The sequence below is a fragment of the Pteronotus mesoamericanus genome, unplaced genomic scaffold (genome assembly GCF_021234165.1).
Source record: "Pteronotus mesoamericanus isolate MK-2021 breed Mesoamerican mustached bat unplaced genomic scaffold, CSHL_Meso_final contig_164, whole genome shotgun sequence".
In the NCBI taxonomy this organism is placed as follows: domain Eukaryota; kingdom Metazoa; phylum Chordata; class Mammalia; order Chiroptera; family Mormoopidae; genus Pteronotus; species Pteronotus mesoamericanus.
This window is the reverse complement of record NW_026555065.1, coordinates 11274396-11296469: the sequence shown is the minus strand read 5'-3', so window position 1 is coordinate 11296469 and position 22074 is coordinate 11274396. Positions and strand designations below refer to the sequence as shown.

Below are 22074 nucleotides of genomic sequence, written 5' to 3'. Positions count from 1 at the left end.
GCATTTTAGTTTGATGTAGTCCCTCTTGCTTATTTTTGCTTTTGTTGCCTTTGCTTTTTGTGTTAAATTAAAAAAAAAATCATCTTTAAGACCAGTGTTAGCAGCTTACTACCTATGTTTTCTTCTAGGAATTTTATGTTTTTAGATCTTACTTTCAAGTCTTTAAATCCATTTTTAGTTAATCTTTGTACATGGTGTAAAACGGTGGTCCAGTTTCATTCCTTTATATCTGGCTGTCCACTTTTCCCAGCACCATTTATTGAAGAGACTATTCTTTCCCAATTGTATATATATTCTCCTTTGTTGTAAATTAATTGACCATATATGTGTGTCTATTTTGGGCTGTATATTCTGTTCCATTGATCTGTGGGTCTGTTTTTTTTTTTTTAATGACCTTGCTGTTTTGATTACTATAGCTTTGTAATACAGCTTGAAAGCAAGCTGTATGTGAATCCTTTATTATATAAAATCTTTTTACATGTAAGTATTGTAAATCTACAATTTGAAGAATAATGTAATATATAAAATACTAATAATTAGGGCTTTACCAATCAGATACAATGTAATCCCTTTACCTACCTTATTTTGTTTAATTCTCAGGGTATTATTTTGAATTAAATATTGTTGTCCGCATTTTAAAAATGAGGTAACTGAAGCTTAGAGAAGCTTGGTAGCTTGTCCAGAGACATAGGAATAGTATGTGATTTCACTGAGATCCAAACAAGAATTGATAAGATTTCTAAACATAGTCTTTTTAAAAAAAGTTTTAAAATTATTGTTCAATTACAGATGTCCCCATTTTCCCCCCATTACTCTCCCCTACCATACTCACCCCCACCTCCCACCTCCATCCCCTCCCCCCCACCATTGTCCTTGTCCATGGGTCCTTTATACATGTTCCTTGACTTGACATCTTCCCCTTCTTTCCCCTGTTATCCCCCTTTCCCCTCCCCTCTGGTCACTGTCAGTTTGTTCTTTATTTCCATGTCTCTGGCTCTATTTTGCTTGCTTGTTTGTTTTGTTGATTAGGTTCCACTTATAGGTGAGATCATATGGTATTTATCTTTCACTGCTTGGCTTATTTCACTTAGCATAATGCTCTCCAGTTTCACCCATGCTGTTGCAAAGGGTAGGAGTTCTGTCTTTCTTTCTGCTGCTTAGTATTCCATTGTGTAAATGTACCACAGTTTTTTGATCCACTCATTTACTGTCGGGCATTTAGGCTGTTTCCAGCACCTAGCTATTGTAAATAATGCTGCTATTCTTAATATACTATACTACCTTTCTTGTAAAAATAAATACATTTGTACAAGTAAAATGTATTAGTTCTTTTTTTTCCTTGAGTTTCATATATGTCAAGAAAATATTCAGGGTTAAATTTAACAGGAAAAGTATAGGATCTGTGTGAATAACTATAAAATCTTGCAGGTGCAATGGTGATCAGCAAGCATTCCAAGTCTCTCGCTATGAAGAGAAGTCAAATTATTCTCTTTCAAGCCTAAACAGACAGGAGTTGGTGTTTGAACCTCCTGCTGATTCTTTCTCTGCTGTGATCAGTGAAAATTCAATTGGTGAAACCTCCCAGCTTGGTCTCTGGGTGACCATATGGAACATAAAGAAAAATGGGCTCACGTACGCACGCTCTCTCTCTCTCTCACCCCCTCTCCCTCCCTCCCTCTCCCCTGTTCTTTTGAGTATGTTAAGCTAACGAGATTTGGGGGTTATCATCCTAGCCTACCCTAACTAATAAAGCAGATGGTATTGAAAATTGGGTGTTGTATAAAAAAAACTCTAATAAAAGTATGGCCTTAGCTTAGCCCTTAGGTGGTAGCTAGCAAGGAAACTGATGTTGGAGGCTGAAAAGACAGAGGAATACTGTTATGTAGTGGCAATGAATTTAGTAAGACTGTCACCTTTGGTAAATTGGGAGGTAGAAGAGATGTGTAATGAACTTGTATTCTAGGCGAAGAAGTTGGAAAACAGAATATTATAGTATGTGCTGTTACTATTGTATTTGGCATGGTATTTAAGGAGGAGACAAGTTTGGGAATGAATTGGCTCTTTTGCAAACAGAAATGAAAGGGAATATGGAGATTCTAGGAAACTGATGCCTCGAATGTGGGAAAAGTCACCCGCTTCTAATTTTGATGAAGTTCCAATTTATCTGTTTTTTTGTTGTTGTTGGTTATGTGCGCTTTTGGAATCATGTTTAAGAATCAATGGATCCACGATCATTAAGATTTATCCCTATGTTTTCTTCTAAGAGAATGACACTCTTACATTTAGGTCTTTGACCCATTTTGACTTAATTTTTGTATGTGGTATGAGATGAGGATCAACCTTCATTCTTAGGCGTGTGAATATCCAGTTGTCTCAGCACATTTGTTGAAAAGGCTGTTCTTTCCCCATTCAATGATCTTGGCACCCATGTCAAAAATCAGCTCACCAGAGACACATGGTTTTATTTTTGGACTCTATTCCATTGATATGTGTATCCTTATGCCAGGACTATACTGTTTTGATTATCTTTGCTTTGTAGAGTTATGGAACTCAAAAACTGAGATAAAATTGAGAAGATCTTTGAGGAACCTATTAAAGCTCAACCTTCAGCCAAAGATCAGACTAAAGGTGTGGTTTTCACAACTGTTGATAACATTTTCCAATGAATTAATGTTCTTCAGAGCAAGGACCATAGTAAATGGCACTTATTCAAACTTTCCAATTAGATAAAATGGCTCAGGGCAAAGACCTAAGTATATGGGGTATAGTCTCCCCATGGAAACCTGACAACCTCAAAGCACCCACTGTTAAATTGGGGTGTGGAGAAGGAGAGTGAGGGAGAGGAGAGGAGGTGTTCGGGGTAAAGAAATGCAGTCTTGGAAATAATTAGGGGTGTGCTAATGGGACATGGAACCGACTGGAGTCAAATAAATTAGAAACTCATTAGTTTTTGAAAGTTATACCAGCAAAGAAACTTTAGAGTGATAGATCTAAACTGTTACGTTTTAAATCTTAAAATAGGTGTCAGCACCCCCAATCTTCTAAGATGAAGAAGCAGGCTGTGGGAGCTGCACAGCCCTAATTCAGGGTATGTTTAAACACCGAGGAGGACTTAGAAACAAAAAGAAGAAATGGACTTAAGGCAACAGTACATTTGGCTCCTACTTGAAATATTGGGACATCGTTCAGGCACTCAAAAATAATTATTGCATATAACCCAGCAACTCCCCTCTAACTATTTAATCAAGAGAAAGGAAGACATGTTTCCAAGCATAACTTGTGTGTAAATGTTAGTTGCCAAAGCCTGGGAACAACTCACGATCCATCGCGTGGAGAATGGATAAACAAATCATGGTATATTAATGCAATGGAATACTACTTGGCAGTGAATAGCAATGAACTACTAATGCTGCAGCAACATGGATACTAAGTGGAAGAAGCCAGACTAAAAAATGTATATACTGTAGGATTCCATGTATTTAACCTTCTGGAAATAGTAGAACTATTAGGACAGAAATCAGTGGTTGTGTGGAGCTTAGAGGAGGGGAGGGGAATAATTTAAAAGGGCCACAAGGCCATTTTTTTTGCTTAGCTGTGCACTGGAAGGATCAAGCTGTGCTCCAAGGCTGGCTTTTACCAGCACAGGGCCCAGGAGCAGGTCAACAAACGCCCCAAGGCACGTCAGGATCTGCTGCTTTCTTCCTCTGCTTACTGGCTGGCTGTTAGATTTAGTCACTAAAAAGGCTCAGTCACTGAAAGATCCTAGCGATTGGCGATTGGTATAAGGTGACTGTTGGATCTCCTGTGAGGGGAGGTGCCAATTCAGACTTCAGGGGGGATATTGGGTGTGATTCCTCACCTCAGAGCCACAAGTCTGAGTCTTTCCTGGGTTTTTCCTTGATGTTGGCAGGGCAGAAACCCTATTAGTCAAGCTGGTGTGGGGGCCTCTGGCAGATCGGGTCTGCCAGAAGCAGGGAGGGTGTTTCTATTTGATCTTCTATGAGGGGGAAGTGTCATTGAGCTTCATGGGAAAGTTGGGGAAATGGCCCCGCCACAAAGCCAGTCACTGACACCTCCTGAGTCTACTCAGACTTCTGTGCCCCAGCTTATGTCACTGACTCCTTGCGGGGCTTAACAGCCACATGGTAGGGTGAGAGAAGTTCCAGAGGGTGGGGTAATTGCTCGTTCCCAGGCTCATGCTCCTGGGGGGGATTGTTCCACACAAGAAAGATGGCTGCTGCAGTACTGGAGGATGACTCAGTCCAGGGATCCTGTGGCTGTGAGAGTCAGATCACCTACTTTGCTGCCATCTTGAAGCTCTCCATATTCTTTCTTTTTTTTGCTCTTCTGATTGGATATTTTTTGCTTCATTATGTTCCAAATCTCTGATTTGATTCTGTGCTTCATTTACTTCACTGTTGATTCCCTGTAATATAGTCTTCATTTCAGTTAGTGTATTCTTCATTTCTGACTGGTTCTATATGTTTTCTGTCTTTGTTTTTAATATTCCTATCCCTCTGTTGAAGTTCTCACTAAATTCATTGAGCACACTTATAACCTGTGTTTTGAACTCTGCAACTAATAGATTGCTATTCTCCATTTTAAGTTCTTTTTCTGGAGTTTTACTCTGTTCTTTCCTTTGGGATATGTTTCTTTGTCTCCTCACTTTGGCTGTTTCCCTGTGTTTGTTTCTATCTATTAGAGCTGCTATGACTCCCGGGCTTGGTAGAGTGGCCTAATGTAGTAGGTGTTCTATAGGGTCCAGTGGCACAGCCTCCCTTATCACCCAAGCTGGGCACTCAAGGTGTGCCCCCTGTGTAGACTGTGAACACCCTCCTGCTGTAGTTGAGCCTGGATTGCTCTTGGCATGTCAATGGGAGGGATTTACTCCCAGGCTGATTATGATTAGCTGCTGGAACTGGCTGCGACCATTGGCCACTGTGGAGAATAGCTGTGCAAGGGCCCACTGCATGGAGAAGGACTTACTTGGCAGGGCTCTGGTGCCTGCTGAGTTCTCACCTTGAATATGTTTCTTGTGGAGGTGGTTGGGTGGTGCTTTGATGTGGTCTGAAGCTATTACCTGGGTGCATTGGATCTGCGGCCTCCTAGGAGGCGCAGGCCAAGGTCAGTCACTGCCCTAGTTCTGCCCAGGGCCACTTGGCGTGAGCTATAAAATACTCTTCAGGCGGCTCCTACTTGCGCTAGGCTTGGAGGTGCGCTGGTGAAGCTACGCTGTGAACCAAGGCTGGCTGTTGTGACCCAAGGCCTGGGGGCACTTAGCTAGAGATATGGGGCACACTGAGGCCAGATGCTTGTTTGAGAGACTTTGAGAAAGTATGAAGCATAAGCCAAGACAGGCCATTCCTACGGAAGAGCCCCTGCAGAGAGCTTAGGTCTCGAAATTTGGGTGGGGTCTCCGGAATCCAGGGCATGGTGACCAGTGTGAGCATGGAGAGTCATATGGCACCCGCTTGGTGGCTCTGTGGGCCAGGGGGCAGGTCTACGAAAAGGAACAGTGGCCTCTGTCAGCACTTTTTTAAAAACTTTTTTTTAATTTATTGATTTTAGAAAGAGACAAGGGTGAGGGGAGAAAGAGAAACATCAGTTGTTGTTCCACTTTTTAATGTATTCATTGGTAGAGTTTTGTATGTGTTCTAACTGGGGAACGAACCTGCAACCAGGCATATGGGGATGATGCTGGAAGCAGCTGAACTACCCAGCCACAGCTCTGCCATCACTTTGTGTCTGACAGAAAGTTGCTCCCCCAACCCAGCTCTTGTTGAGATTCCAGACAATTCAGTTCCTCTCTATATGTCTCCCTGGTTCCTTTCAAGCTACTGCCCCAGCCCTGGAGCTCAGAGAGAGTAAGTCCAAGTAAGTTTGTGTGTGAGCCCTGTAAGAGGAACTGCCTGGGACCCCATAAGCCCTTGGTTTCACTCAGCCATAATCCCTGCTGGTTTTACAGCCAGAAGTTATGGGGATTTCTCTTGCTGGCAATGGAACCTTGGGCTGGGGGTCCTGCTGTGCGCCTGGGACCCCTCACTCCTCTGGGGGCACTTCCGCAGCTGAGCCGTCCCTCCTGACTTTTATCCACCACCCATGGGTAGGGTACCAGCTCCTTTCCTGTCTCCATCCCCCCCCACCCTCGATGGTCTCGATGTGGCTTCCTCTTTAAAGTCCTAGTTGATTTCAGGAAGTTCTGAATGATGTTTGTTCTTTAGTTTAGTTGTAATTTTAATCTGGTTGTGGGAGGATTCAAGTACTGCATTTTCAAGGTGAATTATTTAACCAAAGAACTTTTCTTGTTTTTGACACTCATGTTAAATAAATAAACATATATATAACTAGAATTATAGCAATGTCTACTTGATGTATATTTTCCCTTTCATTGTTTCTTGGCTTAGTATCATCCATTATTAATTTATGTTCATTTTTGGTCTGTAGAGGTCTGTTATCTGAAGGGTCAGTTCATCTACATTCAGAAACTCAGGTATGAAATCAGACTTTTTGTGAATGTAATTACATTCTGTAGAATTTAGGATTTTTAGACTTAAACAAAACATAGAAGGTTTATGACTCTAGAAATAGAATATAAACCTTGACACTCAAAAAACGTCTCCATGAAATTTTGCTCATAAAATAAGTGGAGTCTTTTTTTGTCTCATAATTTTACTGAACAGTTTGGAGATTCATTGGAAAAAATTCTAAGTTAAATGAATCTGTACCCGAAGGATTTTTTAGTTTTCTCTCTGAAGCCCAAATTTATTAGATAGAAAATCTGAAAAATAAAAGTATTCATGTATAAAGAATGCAATTTAAAAGCTTTATTCATTCATTTAAATATTTACAATATAGAGATCACTATTGTAGGTGCTGAGCTTATTGTGATCTATAAGTACTCTACCCATAGAGATCTAGGTCAAGGTAACAGTATGTGTATATGAAAGCTTGTCTGGTGAATAATCAGTAAGTAGAACTAAATTTTGTGAGTCAGAACATCCAGTTGAACATTCCACCAGCTAGCCAAATAGTCTTGAATCTTTGAGACTCATTTTCTTTATCTTGGACTCTCTTAGTGCCTAGTGATATCTAGGTCTTTTCTAGCTATACAATTCTGGGATTTAAAAAAAAATACAATTTGATCAATTTCATGAAAATAGCAATTCTTTTATGTAGCAAACTAGCAAATCTATATATTATAAAATTACTTTCCTTGGTGAATGGTTAGAATCTAATTAATAAATAATTTAAATTCTTTTCATGTAGCCAAAGACCAGAAACATTGATCCAGTACACAAGGTTCAAAAAAAGCTACACTCTGCAAATAAAGGAAGGAAAAATTCAAGGTATAGTATAGTTTTCAAAGTATACTTTCTTTTCTAAATTTTATAATTTATAATATCATCATTCTTAATTATTAAACTTTCTTTTTCCTTAGATGTTTTACTCCCAAGTAGACTAAATTATACTATATATATCTATCCACATTCAGTAATTTAAAACATTTTCTTCTCAGAAATGTCTTGTAGCAGTTACTTTGTATTTTCTTAAGCAAAATCACATTTCAAAAATTTAAATGTTGTTTTTGGTGGTTATTTTTGTTATTTTGATTATATTTTCTCAGAACTGTGACTAGAACCTAGGTGTTATTTCCTGCCTACCTCTCTCAAGTAGACTAATTAGTCATACACTTTTTGAGTATTTAACAGAGTACCATACATTATTGTATATATTGAGATATATTGTTCTAAATACGACTATAACTATAATTTACATTCTGTTGTTTTTGATGAGAAAGAATTCAAGGCTGTTCTTAGGATTTTAAGCATCAAGTGCTACCCAAGAGGCTCTTTGGTTAGGAGACTTTCTATAAAGGAGGGTCATACCTGCAGTGGGTTGTACCAGTCAGGCTTTTATTCACAGTAAGTTATGAAATTTATATGTCTATTATCTACCCAAACTGCTAATTGTATTATAATTTGGGAAAAATCTTTGTTAATTCTTGTCTTTTTATTGGCTAAATAACCTTTTTGTTTTTTCAATAAAAGAGAGAAAAATAGAGCAAAAGGCTAGGAAGAGAAAATCTAAAATTAATTGAAGAAAAGGGAACATATACTACATATATAAGAACGTGTATACATACATAGCTGGAAGGGGTTGTCTTATTTTTAGACTTCAAGTTTACTTTGTAAACTTAGAAGTTTAGAAGTGGTTGTTTTTCTAAATAGAATTTAGAAGCCTTTGCTTGTGTGTTGAAAGTAAGTTACACTTAAAATAAGTAAAAAGTAAGGCTTTTGGAACCATAAAGTTGATGGGTTAGGCCTGGCACATTCCTCAATGCTCTAAGAAGTAACTTTTATTTCTTATTTCTTCCCTTCTTGAATAAAAATCATATTCAGCATTTAGGTTGACTTTGATTCTGGTTACAATGTATTTCTTTAGGTTGAAAAAAATGTTGAGTTTGAGCTATTAATACTGTTCACTCTGTAATTCTTTCTCAAGAGATATTTTTCCTCATTGTTTTAAGAATTATGGCTAGAGTGCTATTAATTTGTACAGTATTCCAGCAGCATGTGAAATTAAAAGCCACAGACTAGATTTGACCTAGGAAGCCTAATTCAGTACTCTTAGTTTTTTTATGAGTGCTCATGTACTCATTTAGTACTCATGAGTTTTGTTTTTTGTTTTTTGTTTTTGTTTTTTGTTTTTTGTTTTTTTTAAGAGAGAGGGGAAGGGAGGGAAAAAGACAGGAGGAAAAACATCGATGTGCGAGAGAAATATCTATTGGTTGGCTCTCTCATGCACCTCGACTGGGGACCAAACCAGCAACCCAGGCACTTGCCCTGATTGGGAATCAAACCCACTGTCTTCTGATTCTCAAGACAATGCCCAAAAAATTGAGCCACAACAGCCAGGGCAGTACTTTTAGTTTTGGTGTTCCCTTGTTTGGAGGCAATGTCCAAACAAACTGGCCTCATAAAGCCTTCTCTAGCTCTGTGGTTGTGTGATTCATAAAGATTGAAAATCTACTAAGTCTTTTATAGTATAATCTTGAAAGTATCAATTACAGATTTCATCATAAATTTAAAAATTACAGTAATTCTGATATGCTTTATTGTTTGGTTAGAAGTCGTATCTAGGAGTCATAACTTCTTTTAATATTATATATAAAGTACCAGTATATATAATCTACATTTATATATGTAATTTTTTTAGTCTAAGATTGAAATACTCTGACATACCAACTGCCGATGATGTTGCCATTCCAGAGGATTTCTCAGACTTTTCTCTTGCAAAAACAGTTAGCAAAATTGAAGTGCAACTGGAAGAAGAAGGCTTACCTGATTATATAGATGATGATATTTTTTGTGGTGTTAGTAAAGACATTGGAAAAGGTATGTTTTCTTTTGTTTATAGCACAGTTATTTGGAACTTTTTGGCATTTAAAAATGTATTGTGATGTCTTGTATTTGTTTTAAAATCCTCTAGTAGGATATGGTGGTGGAAGGAATGAGTGAGATTATAAATGAAGTGATTGGTTATGAGTCAGTAATTGTTGAAAATGGATGATGGGTTAAGTAGAGTTTCATTGAATTAGTCTCTTTATTTTTGTGGTATTGGTTTCATTGGCCATTCTTCAACTAGGTTTAAAATGCCCCAAGTCTAATCATTAAAACATTAAAATTAAAAAAAAACATGGTTCTTTGAATTTTTTTCATGTACCGCTATTCTACTTATTGCATATTAAATTAACATATGCAAAAGGATAAATGAATTACAGATATAGCATCAGGTAAAAGTGATCAAGTGAGTTTTCTAATGAATATAATATTCTTATAAACTTTTTTCCATACCACTAGAAAAATAATAATACTAACTTTAAATTTTCTAAAAGCATTATGTCAGTTACCAGTTATGCCTCTAAAATTCTGTTAAATTTATGAGGAGCCACCTGTGCTATTGTAAACAAAATATGAAACAGTTGAGTGTATGTGGACATAGTTAATGCTGAACTCTAGTTAATTGTGAGTTCAGGCAAGGTGCTTAGCTCCTTTATAATAACAATATCATAGTTTCAAAATTTTGCAGTTTGTATTAGATGATTGTAAACTTTATTTTTAAAATCTGATTCTGTGAAAATCACAATTACACATATGATTATCATACTGCATGCTAGTTAGTCATAAATGAGGACCAATTCGTTTATGTATTCATTAGATTAATTGACCTATCCAACCTTTTTGGGGCTAGTTGTCAGGAGGAAGGTAAGTGAAGCCGTAACTTGCTTTTATGTCTCTGTTAAGGTGCCTTGGAGGGCACAGTGCTTAGATGTTAGCTGTCGCTCAGTACACAGCGATGGCCCTGTTACAGTGTTTCTCCTCCCAGGTACTGGGAACCAGCACAGAGTATCTGAAATTGCTACTTTTTCTAATTGTTGAATCACCCCTCTGTCACTTTACCTCTCTTTTGACAAATTTTGGCCTAGGTGTCTTCCCTTTTATTTTTTTATTCCAGATGATTGCCCAGGGTTACCTGGGGAAGGAAAAGATCAAAAAGTAATTTAGCAGCACAGATTGCTTTTAAGAGTAAAGTTGGAGTGGGACGGGGAGCTTTGTGCTGTGGACCTAAAGTTGCGGAAAGAGGTAGTAAGAAAAGCATGTTCTTCCATTCTTCCTTCTTTATCCCTAAAGACCAATAGTGCAAATATTGCAGTTTTGAATGTATCATTCACCTTTTATCCCCTGTTAGCCTGAAGTTGCATAAAAGGCTAGAAGGAGTGTTGAGGCTAGGAAGATCTGGGTGGATTAGAGCCAGCCATAGTTCATCAGCTCCTTGGTAACACTGGGGACACTTCAAAAGAGCTTTGGAACAGGAAGAGTATATGGAGATGTAAGAGTATATGGAGATGTTTTGTGCTCTGCAGGATTTATCCTATTGACTTCTTTTAAAAAAAATTTTATTGTTCAAATACATTTGTCTCTGCCTTCCCCCCACCACTTTCCCCTGCCCCACCCACCCCCACCTCCCACCCTCAATCCTTCCCCACTTTGGCTTTGTCCATGGGTCCTTTATACATGTTCCTTGACTTCACCCTTCCTCTTCTTTTCCCCATTACCTGTCTCTCTCTTCCCCTCTTGTTACTGTTGGTTTGTTTTTTCTTTAAATGTTGGTTATATTTTTCTTGCTTGTTTGTTTTGTAGATTAGGTTACACTTATAAGTGAGATCATATGGTATTTGTCTTTCACCCCCTGGCTTATTTCACTTAGTATATTGTTCTCCTATTCCATCCATGCTGCCGCAAAGGGCAGTAGCTAGCTAGCCTGCTTGCTTTCCTCCTTTCCCTTCCCCTTCCCTTTCCCTTCCCTTTCCTTTCCCTTCCCCTTCCCTTTCCTTCCCCTTCCCCTTCCCTTTCCCTTCCCTTCCCCTTCCCTTTCCCCTTGCCTTCCCTTCTCTCTTTCGCATAGTATTCCATTGTGTAAGTGTACCATATCCTCCTCATGTGTTTGATTTCTGGTCAGGGCACATACAAGAATCAGCCAATGAATGCATAAATAAGTGGAACAATAAATGAATCTCTCTCCTATTGACTTGTTAGAGACAATTCAGAGTGTTTATTCAAGATAAGCTCTGTGAAGACAAAGCTTGCCTTAAATATGTAAACCTGCTATGCCTCAAACATAGTAGAGACTTAACATGTACTTTTGGAATAAATGATTGAATGAACTACCAGTGAGTTCTATGTTCGTTTTTCACTATATTTACTTTTATAGACTTATAAACCTCAAAGATTTACTGCTGATGTTATTGAATAAAGATAGATGTTAAAGAGGGTTTGTGGGAGAAACCTGTGGCAGTAAGGTTAGTGTATTTCTTTGTTTCTAAAACACATTTTAACTTCTGTGAAATTGAGACGTGTCTTACAGTCAAAGGCATTTTATAACCACAGTGACTGATTTTGAAGTATAGTTTTGCTGGAGAGGATTTGTTTGTTTCTACCAAACACAGTGAGGACATCACTGACCTGAGTCCACTTTATATTATGTTTGAGGTGTTTTGGATCACCTTGGTAAATATGAATTCAGTCTGCAAACTTATGTGAATACTGTCTTGTGGTTCAGATTCTCAGGAGTGGTTTTTGTTTTTTTTCCTCTTTTCTTTCCTCGGTTCCATTGTTGAGATATGAACAGTTTGTTTCTGTTGGGTGGATTTGTTTTTCATTTATCTTTACATTAGGGATATTTAGGGTCTTTAGTGTTCCCAAACAGGGATTTCCTGTTAGATTACTGCCTTGAGCATTTTTGTTATTTCATGGTATAATGGTCTGCCTAACAAATTATGACATCTTAGATTCAGTGAAAGGCAATAAATGTAATTATTTAAATCCACAGAAGCACAGATCAGATTTCTGAAGGCCAAACTCCGTGTTATGCAGCAGGAATTGGATAATATTGTATGTGAATGCAATAAAAAGGTAAGTTTTTAAAACCTCTCAATATACATGCTCTAATGTTAAACAACATTTTAAGAGCAATTTCAATTATATTTTTAAAATAATTTCATTGAGATATAATTCAGTGAAATTTTGAATTCAAAAATTTAATGTAAATACTGAACTTCATTATAAGTTACTGAATTTTCAGAGGTAAAGAATCTTAAATGCTTGTTAGCGTTTAGAATTCTCTATGTTAGACTTACAACTGTCAGCTATTGAACACAAACAAAATATCTGATTTCCATTTTTGAAGATGAAAATCAAAGATCACATGAAGGTTTTTTTTTTGTTTGTTTTCTGCCTTATGTTTTGATACCAAATCATGTGCATTTTTTCACATACCTATAATTTCATGACTATAGGAGGATGAAATTCAGGATTTAAAATCTCAAGTAAAAAATTTTGAGGAAGATTGTGTGAGACAGCAGCGAACAATTAATTTACAACAGTCTCAGACTGAAAAATATAAAACTCTTTTTGAAGAAGCAAACAAAAAATGTGATGAAATACAGCAGCAGCTGTCTTCAGTAGAAAGGGTAATTATTCTATTTTTCCTAACTTTGTGCCAAAGATGCCACTAAAATACTGAAGTTACACATTTGTATAGACATCACTTTTGGTTGCTTAGTTGTTTTATTAGTACTGACTAAAATCTCTTCCACCATAAGACTAAATGGTAATGAAAAAAGCAAAAACATTAAAAAATTTTAAAAATAAAAACTTTTCTCCCATATATAAGTGAGTGTTTTTTAAATATATAATCTTTATTATATTTTTCCATTACCACACACAGTTGTCCATGTCCATGGGCAACATGTCTGTTTTCCTTTTCTCTCAGTCTCTCCAACCCCTAACCTTCCCCACCCCAACTAGCTGTCATCTGTTCTCCATCCATGAGTCTGTCTCTATTTTGCTTGTTAGTTCAGTTTGTTCATTACACTCCACATATAAGTGAAATCATATGGTTTTTGTCTTTCTCTGACTGGCTTATTTCACTTAGCATAATGAGTATGTTTTAATAGCTCTATTGAGATATACAAGGTCTGTCCAGAAGTTATCCAGCCATGTACTATGAAAAAAGAGACATTTATTGAAGAATATACAAGATATAAGAAACATTGTACCTAGGGCAATGACACCTCAGCCCCCTTGAAAGTAAGCACCTTGGGACCTTACACACTTCTCCCAATCGCCATCAGCTGCTCTGTTGTATTTTCCTGAATCTTTAGTGAAATATCTTCCCTTTCAAAGGGGATTTTAGTTTTGGGAAAAACCAGAATTTGCAGGGTGCCAAATCTGGGCTGTAGTGGGTCTGAGTCACCTGGCTGATTTGATGTTTTGCCTAAAAACTCTGCATGAGACATGATGCATGACTGGGCGCATTGTTGTGATGAAGTTGCCAATCACCACTTGCCCGTAGCTGTGGCTTTCTGATTCATCCGAATAGTTTCCACAGAGGTATGTTCAAGCTTAATGGAAAATTTGATGCAGATTCATTGCTCTACTCACTCAGCCATTTTGAATGCTGTGGCTACACAGTACACATGTTCACTCAATGACCTCTTCTGTCCCCACTGACTAACACAGTGAGGTGGTCTTTGTTCACACATGTGCATTCCAGTCCACTCTCCTTTGGCTGCCAGGTTACTTCGAGGTCATGCAAACCATTCTTATTATATTAACAATGGTTGGATTTCTTCCAAACAGACCTTGTGGTTCACATACAGTACATCTCACCCTTATAAAGTGTACAATTCAATGGTTTTTAATATATTCACACAGTTGTGCAAAGGTCAGCACTATTAATTTTAGAACAACTACATCATTCTGAAAAGATACCCATACCCTTTAGCCAGGTACCCCATCCCCCTTCCCCCAAACCCTTCTAGCCCTAGGCAACTTCTTTTTGTCCTGATAAATTTGCCTATTCTGGACATCCCGTATACATAGTGTCATGCAATGTATGGTATTTTGAGACTGACATCTTCAGCCTAACATGCTTTCAAGATTTATCCACACTGTAGCACAAATCATTACTTTAGTCCTTTTCATGAAATGTATAGATGTAACACATTTATCTGTTTATCAGTTGATGGAATTTGAATTGTTTCTATTTTTTTGGCTATTGTGAATAATCTGCTATGAACATTCATGTACAAGTTTTTATGTGGACGTATTTTCATTTCTCTTGGGTAATTGCTGGATGATATGTTAACCCTTTATTTAACTTTTTGAGAAACTGCCAGCTGTTTTCCAAACCAGTTTTACCATTTTTACATTTCCACCAACAGTGTATAAGTGTTCCAGTTTCTCTCTACATCCTCACCAACACATGTTAATTATCTTTTTCATTATAGCCATTCTGTTGGTGTGAAGTGCTTATCTTGTGGTCTTAGTTTGCATTTCCCTGATAACTAATGATGTTGAGGATCTTTTCATATGTATATCTTCTTTGGAGACATGTCGGTTCAGATCCTTTACCCATTTTTGAACTTGGAATTTTTAAATTACTGAGTAGTAACAGATCATTACATATTCTAGATTCAGTCCCTTATCAGATATATGATTTGCAAATATTTCTCCCATTTTTGGGGTTCTCTTCTCACTATCTTTTTGGTGCCCTTGGAAGCACAAAAGTTTTTAATTTTGAAGTCCAACTTACCTAAAATATTTCTTAGGTTGGTTGTGCTTTTGGTGTCATATCTACAGGGAGAATATATTTTAAATAAACTTTCCTACTTAAAATTTGTGTTACATATCATTGTGTTAATAAAAATAAACTATGCAGTATTACTTTGTAAGGCTGAGTGATGATAAAATTTTTATAACATAGCATTTATAGAGATTTAACTAGTAAGAAAATGTACATTCTTCATTACTACACCATATTTATCTTTAGTGTGTTTAAATAAAAGTGCCTATTTTTAAACATTTGTTTTGCATAATTAGCATTATCTTCTGGTAATACATTTTTTTAACATCAGATTTGTTGAGATATAATTTATATATAATAAATCACCGCTTTGTTATACAGTTGTGTAAGTTTTGACAAATGCACAGTCATGTAACCATTGCCATAATTTTGAGATATAAAGCAGGTCCATCATCCCACAAAATTCCCCTGTGAATTTAGTCAAGTCCTCCCCTCTTCTAGCCTCAGGCGACTGCTCATCTGTTTTTCATTCTTGTTTTGGCCCTTTCCATAATGTCATATAAATAGAATCACTTAGTACCCTTTTGGGTCTGGTTTATTCACTTAGCATAAAGTATTTCAGATTCATCTGTGTTGTAGTAGTCTGTTTGTATTTATTGCTGAGTAGTATAACATTACTGCATTTTGTTTATCTACTGATCTGGAAATAAAAATGGATTATAGTATCTAATACTCTAAGTCTGTGCTGTCCAATATGGTAGTTACTCATTCGTATGTTACTAGTCCAAATTGTAATGAGCTGTAAGTATAAAATAAACATCAGATTTTGAAGACTAAATATAAAAGAACAAAGAATGTATAATTTCCTTAATATTTTTTATACTGGCTACATGTTGAAATGATACTGTTTTGAATATATTGATATAAGTGAAACAGTATTAAAATTAATTTTACCTATTAAACTACTAGAAAATTTAAAATCAAACAATAGTTCATATTTCTGTTTGTGTAATAAATCTGAACAAGTGGTCTAAGGGAAAAAAAAGCTGTTGTATCTGGGAAACAACTTTTTATTTGTGTTTGCACTTTATTATTTGTCATTATGCAACCAAGCTCTGGTCATAGCACTGCTCTAGCCTCGCATAATCTTGAAACCTTATTTATATCTTCAATTCTTTCTCATTTTTGGGCCCTCATACCCAGTCCTGTGCATTCTTTCTTCTTCATGTTTTTCATTCATCTTTTTCAATTCTCATTACCACTCACTACTTGGTTCAAGCTACTATTATCTTATTTCGATCCTCCTCATTGGTTATTTTATGTCCTCTCTCTTTTCCTTATACATCGTATCCTGTACTCTATCAATAGATTAATATTTCCAAAGGATATATTGATTATAACTCTACCTTTGTGTGGTCAGAAAAGGATCTAACATTGTTTGGGTGCTATGTGCCAGACAAAACACATTTTACAGAAAAGGAACCTAACTGAAAGGTTAAGGAAATTGCCCAAAGTCATATAGGAGTCACAGAGCTGGATTCAGACAGTGTGTCTGTTCCAAAAGTCTACATTTTTTCTACAAACCATGTAGACTCTTTCCCCAACGATGCCCCCACCCCATGACCAAATAATTGTAAATGGACTTAAGCACGCAGCTATTCCAAAATCTCGTTGCTGTTTAGAGTGAAATATTTGAAACTTGTTTCACAGTGACTGTACAAAGTAACTATGATATGTTGGCTATCTGAAGATTTTTATGGAAAATTTCATTTGCTTTAAACTTTCCAGCTTGGATCCTTATCTGCCTAGCAGCTGGAGAAGTGTAGTAACACTTGTGGGTTATATGGCACTCAAGATTGAATCTTTTCTTTGTTAATTCCATTTATTTTATATATTTCGAGAAACAAATCTCAGTGTACAATTCACAGAAATGCAAAACAGAGCTTGACTTTATGGAGCTGCTTCTATAATCTGTAACAGCTAACTATTTAATCAATTATTTTGTATATTATTTTAGTTGCTGACACTAAGAGATGAAGTCATTTCTAAAATATAAAAACAGAAAGCAGTTTATTTCAGCATTCAGTTTGCTTTTCTTTGAATATCTGTTTAAAACTCAACTTTATTGAGGAATATCTTAAATACAATAAGATATACTTGTTTTAGTTGTACAACTCTTTTGAGTTTTTACAAACCAATCTGTCCTTGTAACCACTACCACAATCAAGTTAAAGAAAATTTCTATCATTGCTCCTCCTCGCCCCGCTCACCCTGCCAATATCTTTGGTATCGTTCCCTCATTGATCCCTACTCTCTAACCATGGCTCTATGCAACCACTTATCTGCATTCTTTTACTATAGATTAGTGTTTCCTGTTTTAACATTTCATACAGATTCAATCTTAATTAATGTACCTTTTATTCATCTGGCTTTTGTTCAACATTATGGTTTTGAGATTCATCAATGCTGTTTTGTGTTATGTGGTTCATTCCCTTGTGTTGCTGAGCAGTATTTGTTTATGAATGTACCACAGTTTGTTGATATGTTCGCCAGTTGATGGGCATTTGATTTGAGCCAACTTTGGACCATTGGAAATAAAGCCACTATGAATTTTCATGTACAAGTGTTTTGCGTAGACACTTTTATTTTTTGTGTGTAGACATATCCAATATTATTCATGATGTTGAATAAATAACTAGGAATAGAATTTCTGAGTATTATGGAAAGTGCATGTTTAACTTTTTTAAGAAACTGTCAAATTGTGTTCCACAGTGATTGTACCATATTTTATTCCCACTAGCAATATATGAGAATTCCAGTTATTCTGTAGCCTCATCAACCCTTGGTATTGTCGGTCTTATTAATTTTAACCATTCTAGAGGACAGAAGTAGTGTTTTATTATGGTTCATTTGTATTTCCTTTGTAACTATTGATCTTGAGCATCTTTTCATTATATATTTTGGCCATTTGTGTATCTTCTTTTGTGATGTGTCAGTTTAAACCTTTGCCATTTAAAAAGTATTGGGTGGTAGTAAGAGCTCTTTGTGTTTCCTTATATAATCCCTTTTCTAGAAGAAGATGTATTGTAAATAGTTTCTCCCAATCTGACTTGGCTTTTTTATATTTTTGATAGCATCTTTCAAAAGGCAGCAGTTTTAAATTTTGATAAATTTCATTATATTACTTTTGGAGGTTTGTGCTTTTGTCATCTTATTCAAGAAGTCTTTGCCCACCCCAAGGTCATGAGAATTTTCTAATGTTTTCTTAAATAAATTTTATGGTTATAGCCTTTATGTATATATGTACGGCATACAAATAGATCTATGATTTAGTTAATTTTGTGTATTGACGTGAGGATAAGAGTCAAAGTTCATTTTTTAATATGGATAATCAACAGCATTTGTTGAAAATACTGTTCTTTCACCATTTAATTACCACAGCACCTGTGTAGTAAATGAATTGACTATATTTGTGGACTCTTCTGTTACATTATTCTATATGTTCATTGAGCTGTATGTTTGATATAATTTATTGGTAAAATCTTATGGACTGGAGTTTTCTTTTAGGAACCATTTTAATTACCAATTCAATTTATTTAATTGAGATAAATCTATTTTGATTTACTATTACTTGTAAGTCAGTTCTGGCAATTTGTATTTTTCAAGAAATTATTCCAACTCATTTAAGTAGTCAAATTTATTGGTATAAATTTGTTCAGAATATTCCCTTATTGTATTTAAATGCCTGTATGATCTTCAGTAATGACCCATATTTCATTCTATATGAATAATTTGCCTCTTTTATGTTTTATTCTTAATCGAACTAGGTACTTATCAATTTAATTGAGCTTTTCAATGAATCAACATTTGGCTTCATTAATTTTTTTCTACTGTTTATCAGTTTTCTATTTCATTGATTTTTACCCTTAGCATTTCCTATTGTTGTTACTTTTTAGGATTCTTAAAATAGAAACTTAGGTAATTTTGTATTTTTCTTCTTTCTAATACAGGAATTTAAAGCTACAAATTTTCCTCTAGTTGCTGCTTTAACTGCATCCCACAAATTTTGATACTATCCTTTTATTTTAATTAAGTTCAAAGTATTTTCTAATTTCTATTCTGATTTTTCTGGATTATATTAATTATTTAGAAGTGTATTGTTTAATTTCTAAATAACTATGGATTTTTCATCTTTTCATTAATTGATTTCTAATATAATTCTGTGTTGTGAGAGCCTGCTCTGTATGCTTTTATTCTCCTAATACTTGTTTCAATTACTTTTATGCCCCAGCATTTGGTCTGTTGGTGAATACTTCAAGTACACTTTAAAGAATGTATATTATGCTGTGTTGAATGGAGTGTTCTATAAATAACAATGAAGCAAAGTCTGTTGGTAAAGCTGTTCAAGTCGTCTATATCCTTATTGATTTTCTACTTATTATATCAATTGTTGAGAGAGGGGTGCTGGTGCTGAATTCTCTGAGTAGAATTGTGTATTTGTCTGTTCCTCCTTTCAGTTATACTTTGGCTTCATATATTTCCAGTCTCTGTTTTGGTTGTTTTTACATTTAGGATTATAATAGTGCTTTGTTTTATTTTATTTTATTTTATTTTTCAATTACAGTTGACAGCCTGTATTACTTTATATTAGTTCCAGGTGGGCAGTATAGTGGTTAGACAATTATATGATTTATGAAATGATCACCCCAATAATTTAAATACCCACCTGGGACCATACATAGTTATGATAATATTGACTACATTCCCTTTTTCACTCAGGTCCTCAAACCTTCTCCCATCTGGCAACCATCAGGTTGTTCTCTGCATCTATAAGACTATTTCTGTTTTGTTCATTCATTTTGTTCTTTAGATTTCACTTAGCTTAATACCCTCTAGGTCCATCCATGTTGTGACATATGGTAAGATTTCATTCTTTTTAATGACCAAGTATATATTGCTTTTCATGTATTTACCACATCATCTTTATACACTCCTCTGTTGATGGGCACTTGTGTTGCTTCCATATCTTGGCTATTGTACAATAAATAACTGCAATGAAAATAGGGGCACATATATCTTTTCAAATTCATGTTTTAGGTTTCTTCAGATATATAGAAGTAGAATTGCTGGGTCATAAGGTAGTTATATTTTTAATTTTTTGAGGAACCTCCATACTGTTTCCTGTAGTGGCTGCAACAATCTGCATCCCTACCAGCAGTGCACAAGGGTTCCCTTTTCATTCACATCCTCACCAATGCTTGTTTTTGATTTATTGATAATAGCCATTCTCACAGGTATGAAGTGATATCTCATACTAGTTTAATTTGCATTTCTCTGATGATTAGTGCCATTGAGAATCTTTTCATTTCTAATGGCCATCTGTATGTCCTCTTTGGAGAAGTGCCTATTCAGTTCCTTTGCCCATTTTAAAAATTACATTAGAGTGTTTGTTTTGGTGTTTGGTTGTTTGAGTTCTTTATAAATTTTGGATATTAACCCCTTATTAGATGTATTGATGGAAAATCTCTTCTTTCATTCAGTAGATTGTCTTTTTCTTTCATTGATAGTCTCTTTTGCTGTGTAAAAACTTACTAGTTTGATATAGTCCATTTATTTTTTCTTTTGTTTCTTTACCTCAGGGAAATATATTTTTAAAATGTTGCTAAGAGAAATGTCAGAGTTTACTGTCTGTTGTCTTCCAGGAGTTTTATGGTTTCGAGTCTTACATTTAAGTCTTTAAGCCATTTTGAGTTTATTCCTGTATATAGAGTAAGAAGGTGGTCTAGTTTTATTTTTCTGCATTTTCAGTCCAATTTTTTCAGCACCACTTATTGAATAGGCTGTCTTTACCCTATTGTATGTTCTTATCTCCTTTGTCAAATATTATTGATCATATAGGTGTGGGTTTATCTCTGGGCTCTCTATTTTGTTTCATTGATCTGTGTATCTGCTTTTATGTCAGTAACATGCTGTTTTGATTACTGTGGCCTTATAGTATGGTTTGATATCAGGTAGCCTGACACCTCCAACTTTGTTCTTCATTTTCAAGGTTGCTGAGGCTATTTGGGTTTTTTTGTGTTTTCATAGACTGTATTTCTTTCTATCTGAAGTGGATCTCTTATAGGAGTTATGTATGGGTCTTGTTTTTTTATCCATTCAGCTGCCATATGAATTTTGATTGGAGCATTTAGTCCATTTACATTTAAAGTGATTACTGATAGGTAGTTATTGTCATTTTATGTTTTCTGATTACTTTTGTATTCTTCTCTGTTCCTTTCTTATTCTCTTGCTCTCATCTTTTGTATATTGATGACTTTATATAGTGTTATGTTTAGACTCCTTTCCTTATTCTTGTACATAGCTCATAAATTTTTGGTTTGTAGTTACCATCTGTTTCCTGTATATTCAAGATATATAGATATATATGTGTGTGTGTGTGTGATCATAACCAGTCTATTTCAAGTTGATGGTTGCTTAAGATTGAACACATTCTGAAATCACTGCAATTTTTACTCACCACTCAACAGTCTTGTTTTTGTCATTTTTTTTACTTCTTTTGGTAATCATGCATAATTTCCTTCTTTTGCTTTTAAACCTTTGTACTAGCTTTATAGTTGATTGGTCCACTGCTTTTATGTATTTGCCTTTGTCAGTGAGAATTTTTCTTTTCTACATTTTTATTAATTCAATTGTATTTATGCTGTTACAATTGTTCCCACTTTTTCCCCCTATGCCTGACTCCACTCAGCCCCCACCCTCCCTCAGGCAGTCCCCACACTGTCGTCCGTGTCCATGGTCATGCGTATGTATTCTTTGGCTCTTCCCTTCACCTTCTTTCATTCAGTTCCCTCTCCCCTCCAGCAGCTATGAGTCTGTTCCATATACCCCTGCCTCTGTTTCTATTTTGTCTATTGGTTTATTTTGTTC

The 22074-nt window shown here is 35.7% G+C and overlaps 1 protein-coding gene across 2 annotated transcripts in view; it reads left to right on the top strand.

Annotated features, from left to right (window-relative positions):
- TEX9 (testis expressed 9) overlaps positions 1–22074 on the top strand; it is a 54203-nt gene that overhangs the window by 13549 nt on the left and 18580 nt on the right. Inside the window, exons 5-9 of one of the 2 annotated variants that reach the window (XM_054564676.1) lie at positions 6445–6490; positions 7273–7346; positions 9217–9395; positions 12391–12473; positions 12857–13030. In XM_054564676.1, the coding sequence (XP_054420651.1) occupies positions 6445–6490; positions 7273–7346; positions 9217–9395; positions 12391–12473; positions 12857–13030 (556 nt within the window). Of the gene's footprint in view, positions 1–6444; positions 6491–7266; positions 7347–9216; positions 9396–12390; positions 12474–12856; positions 13031–22074 lie in introns of both variants that reach the window. The other variant, XM_054564669.1, reaches the window with a different exon arrangement.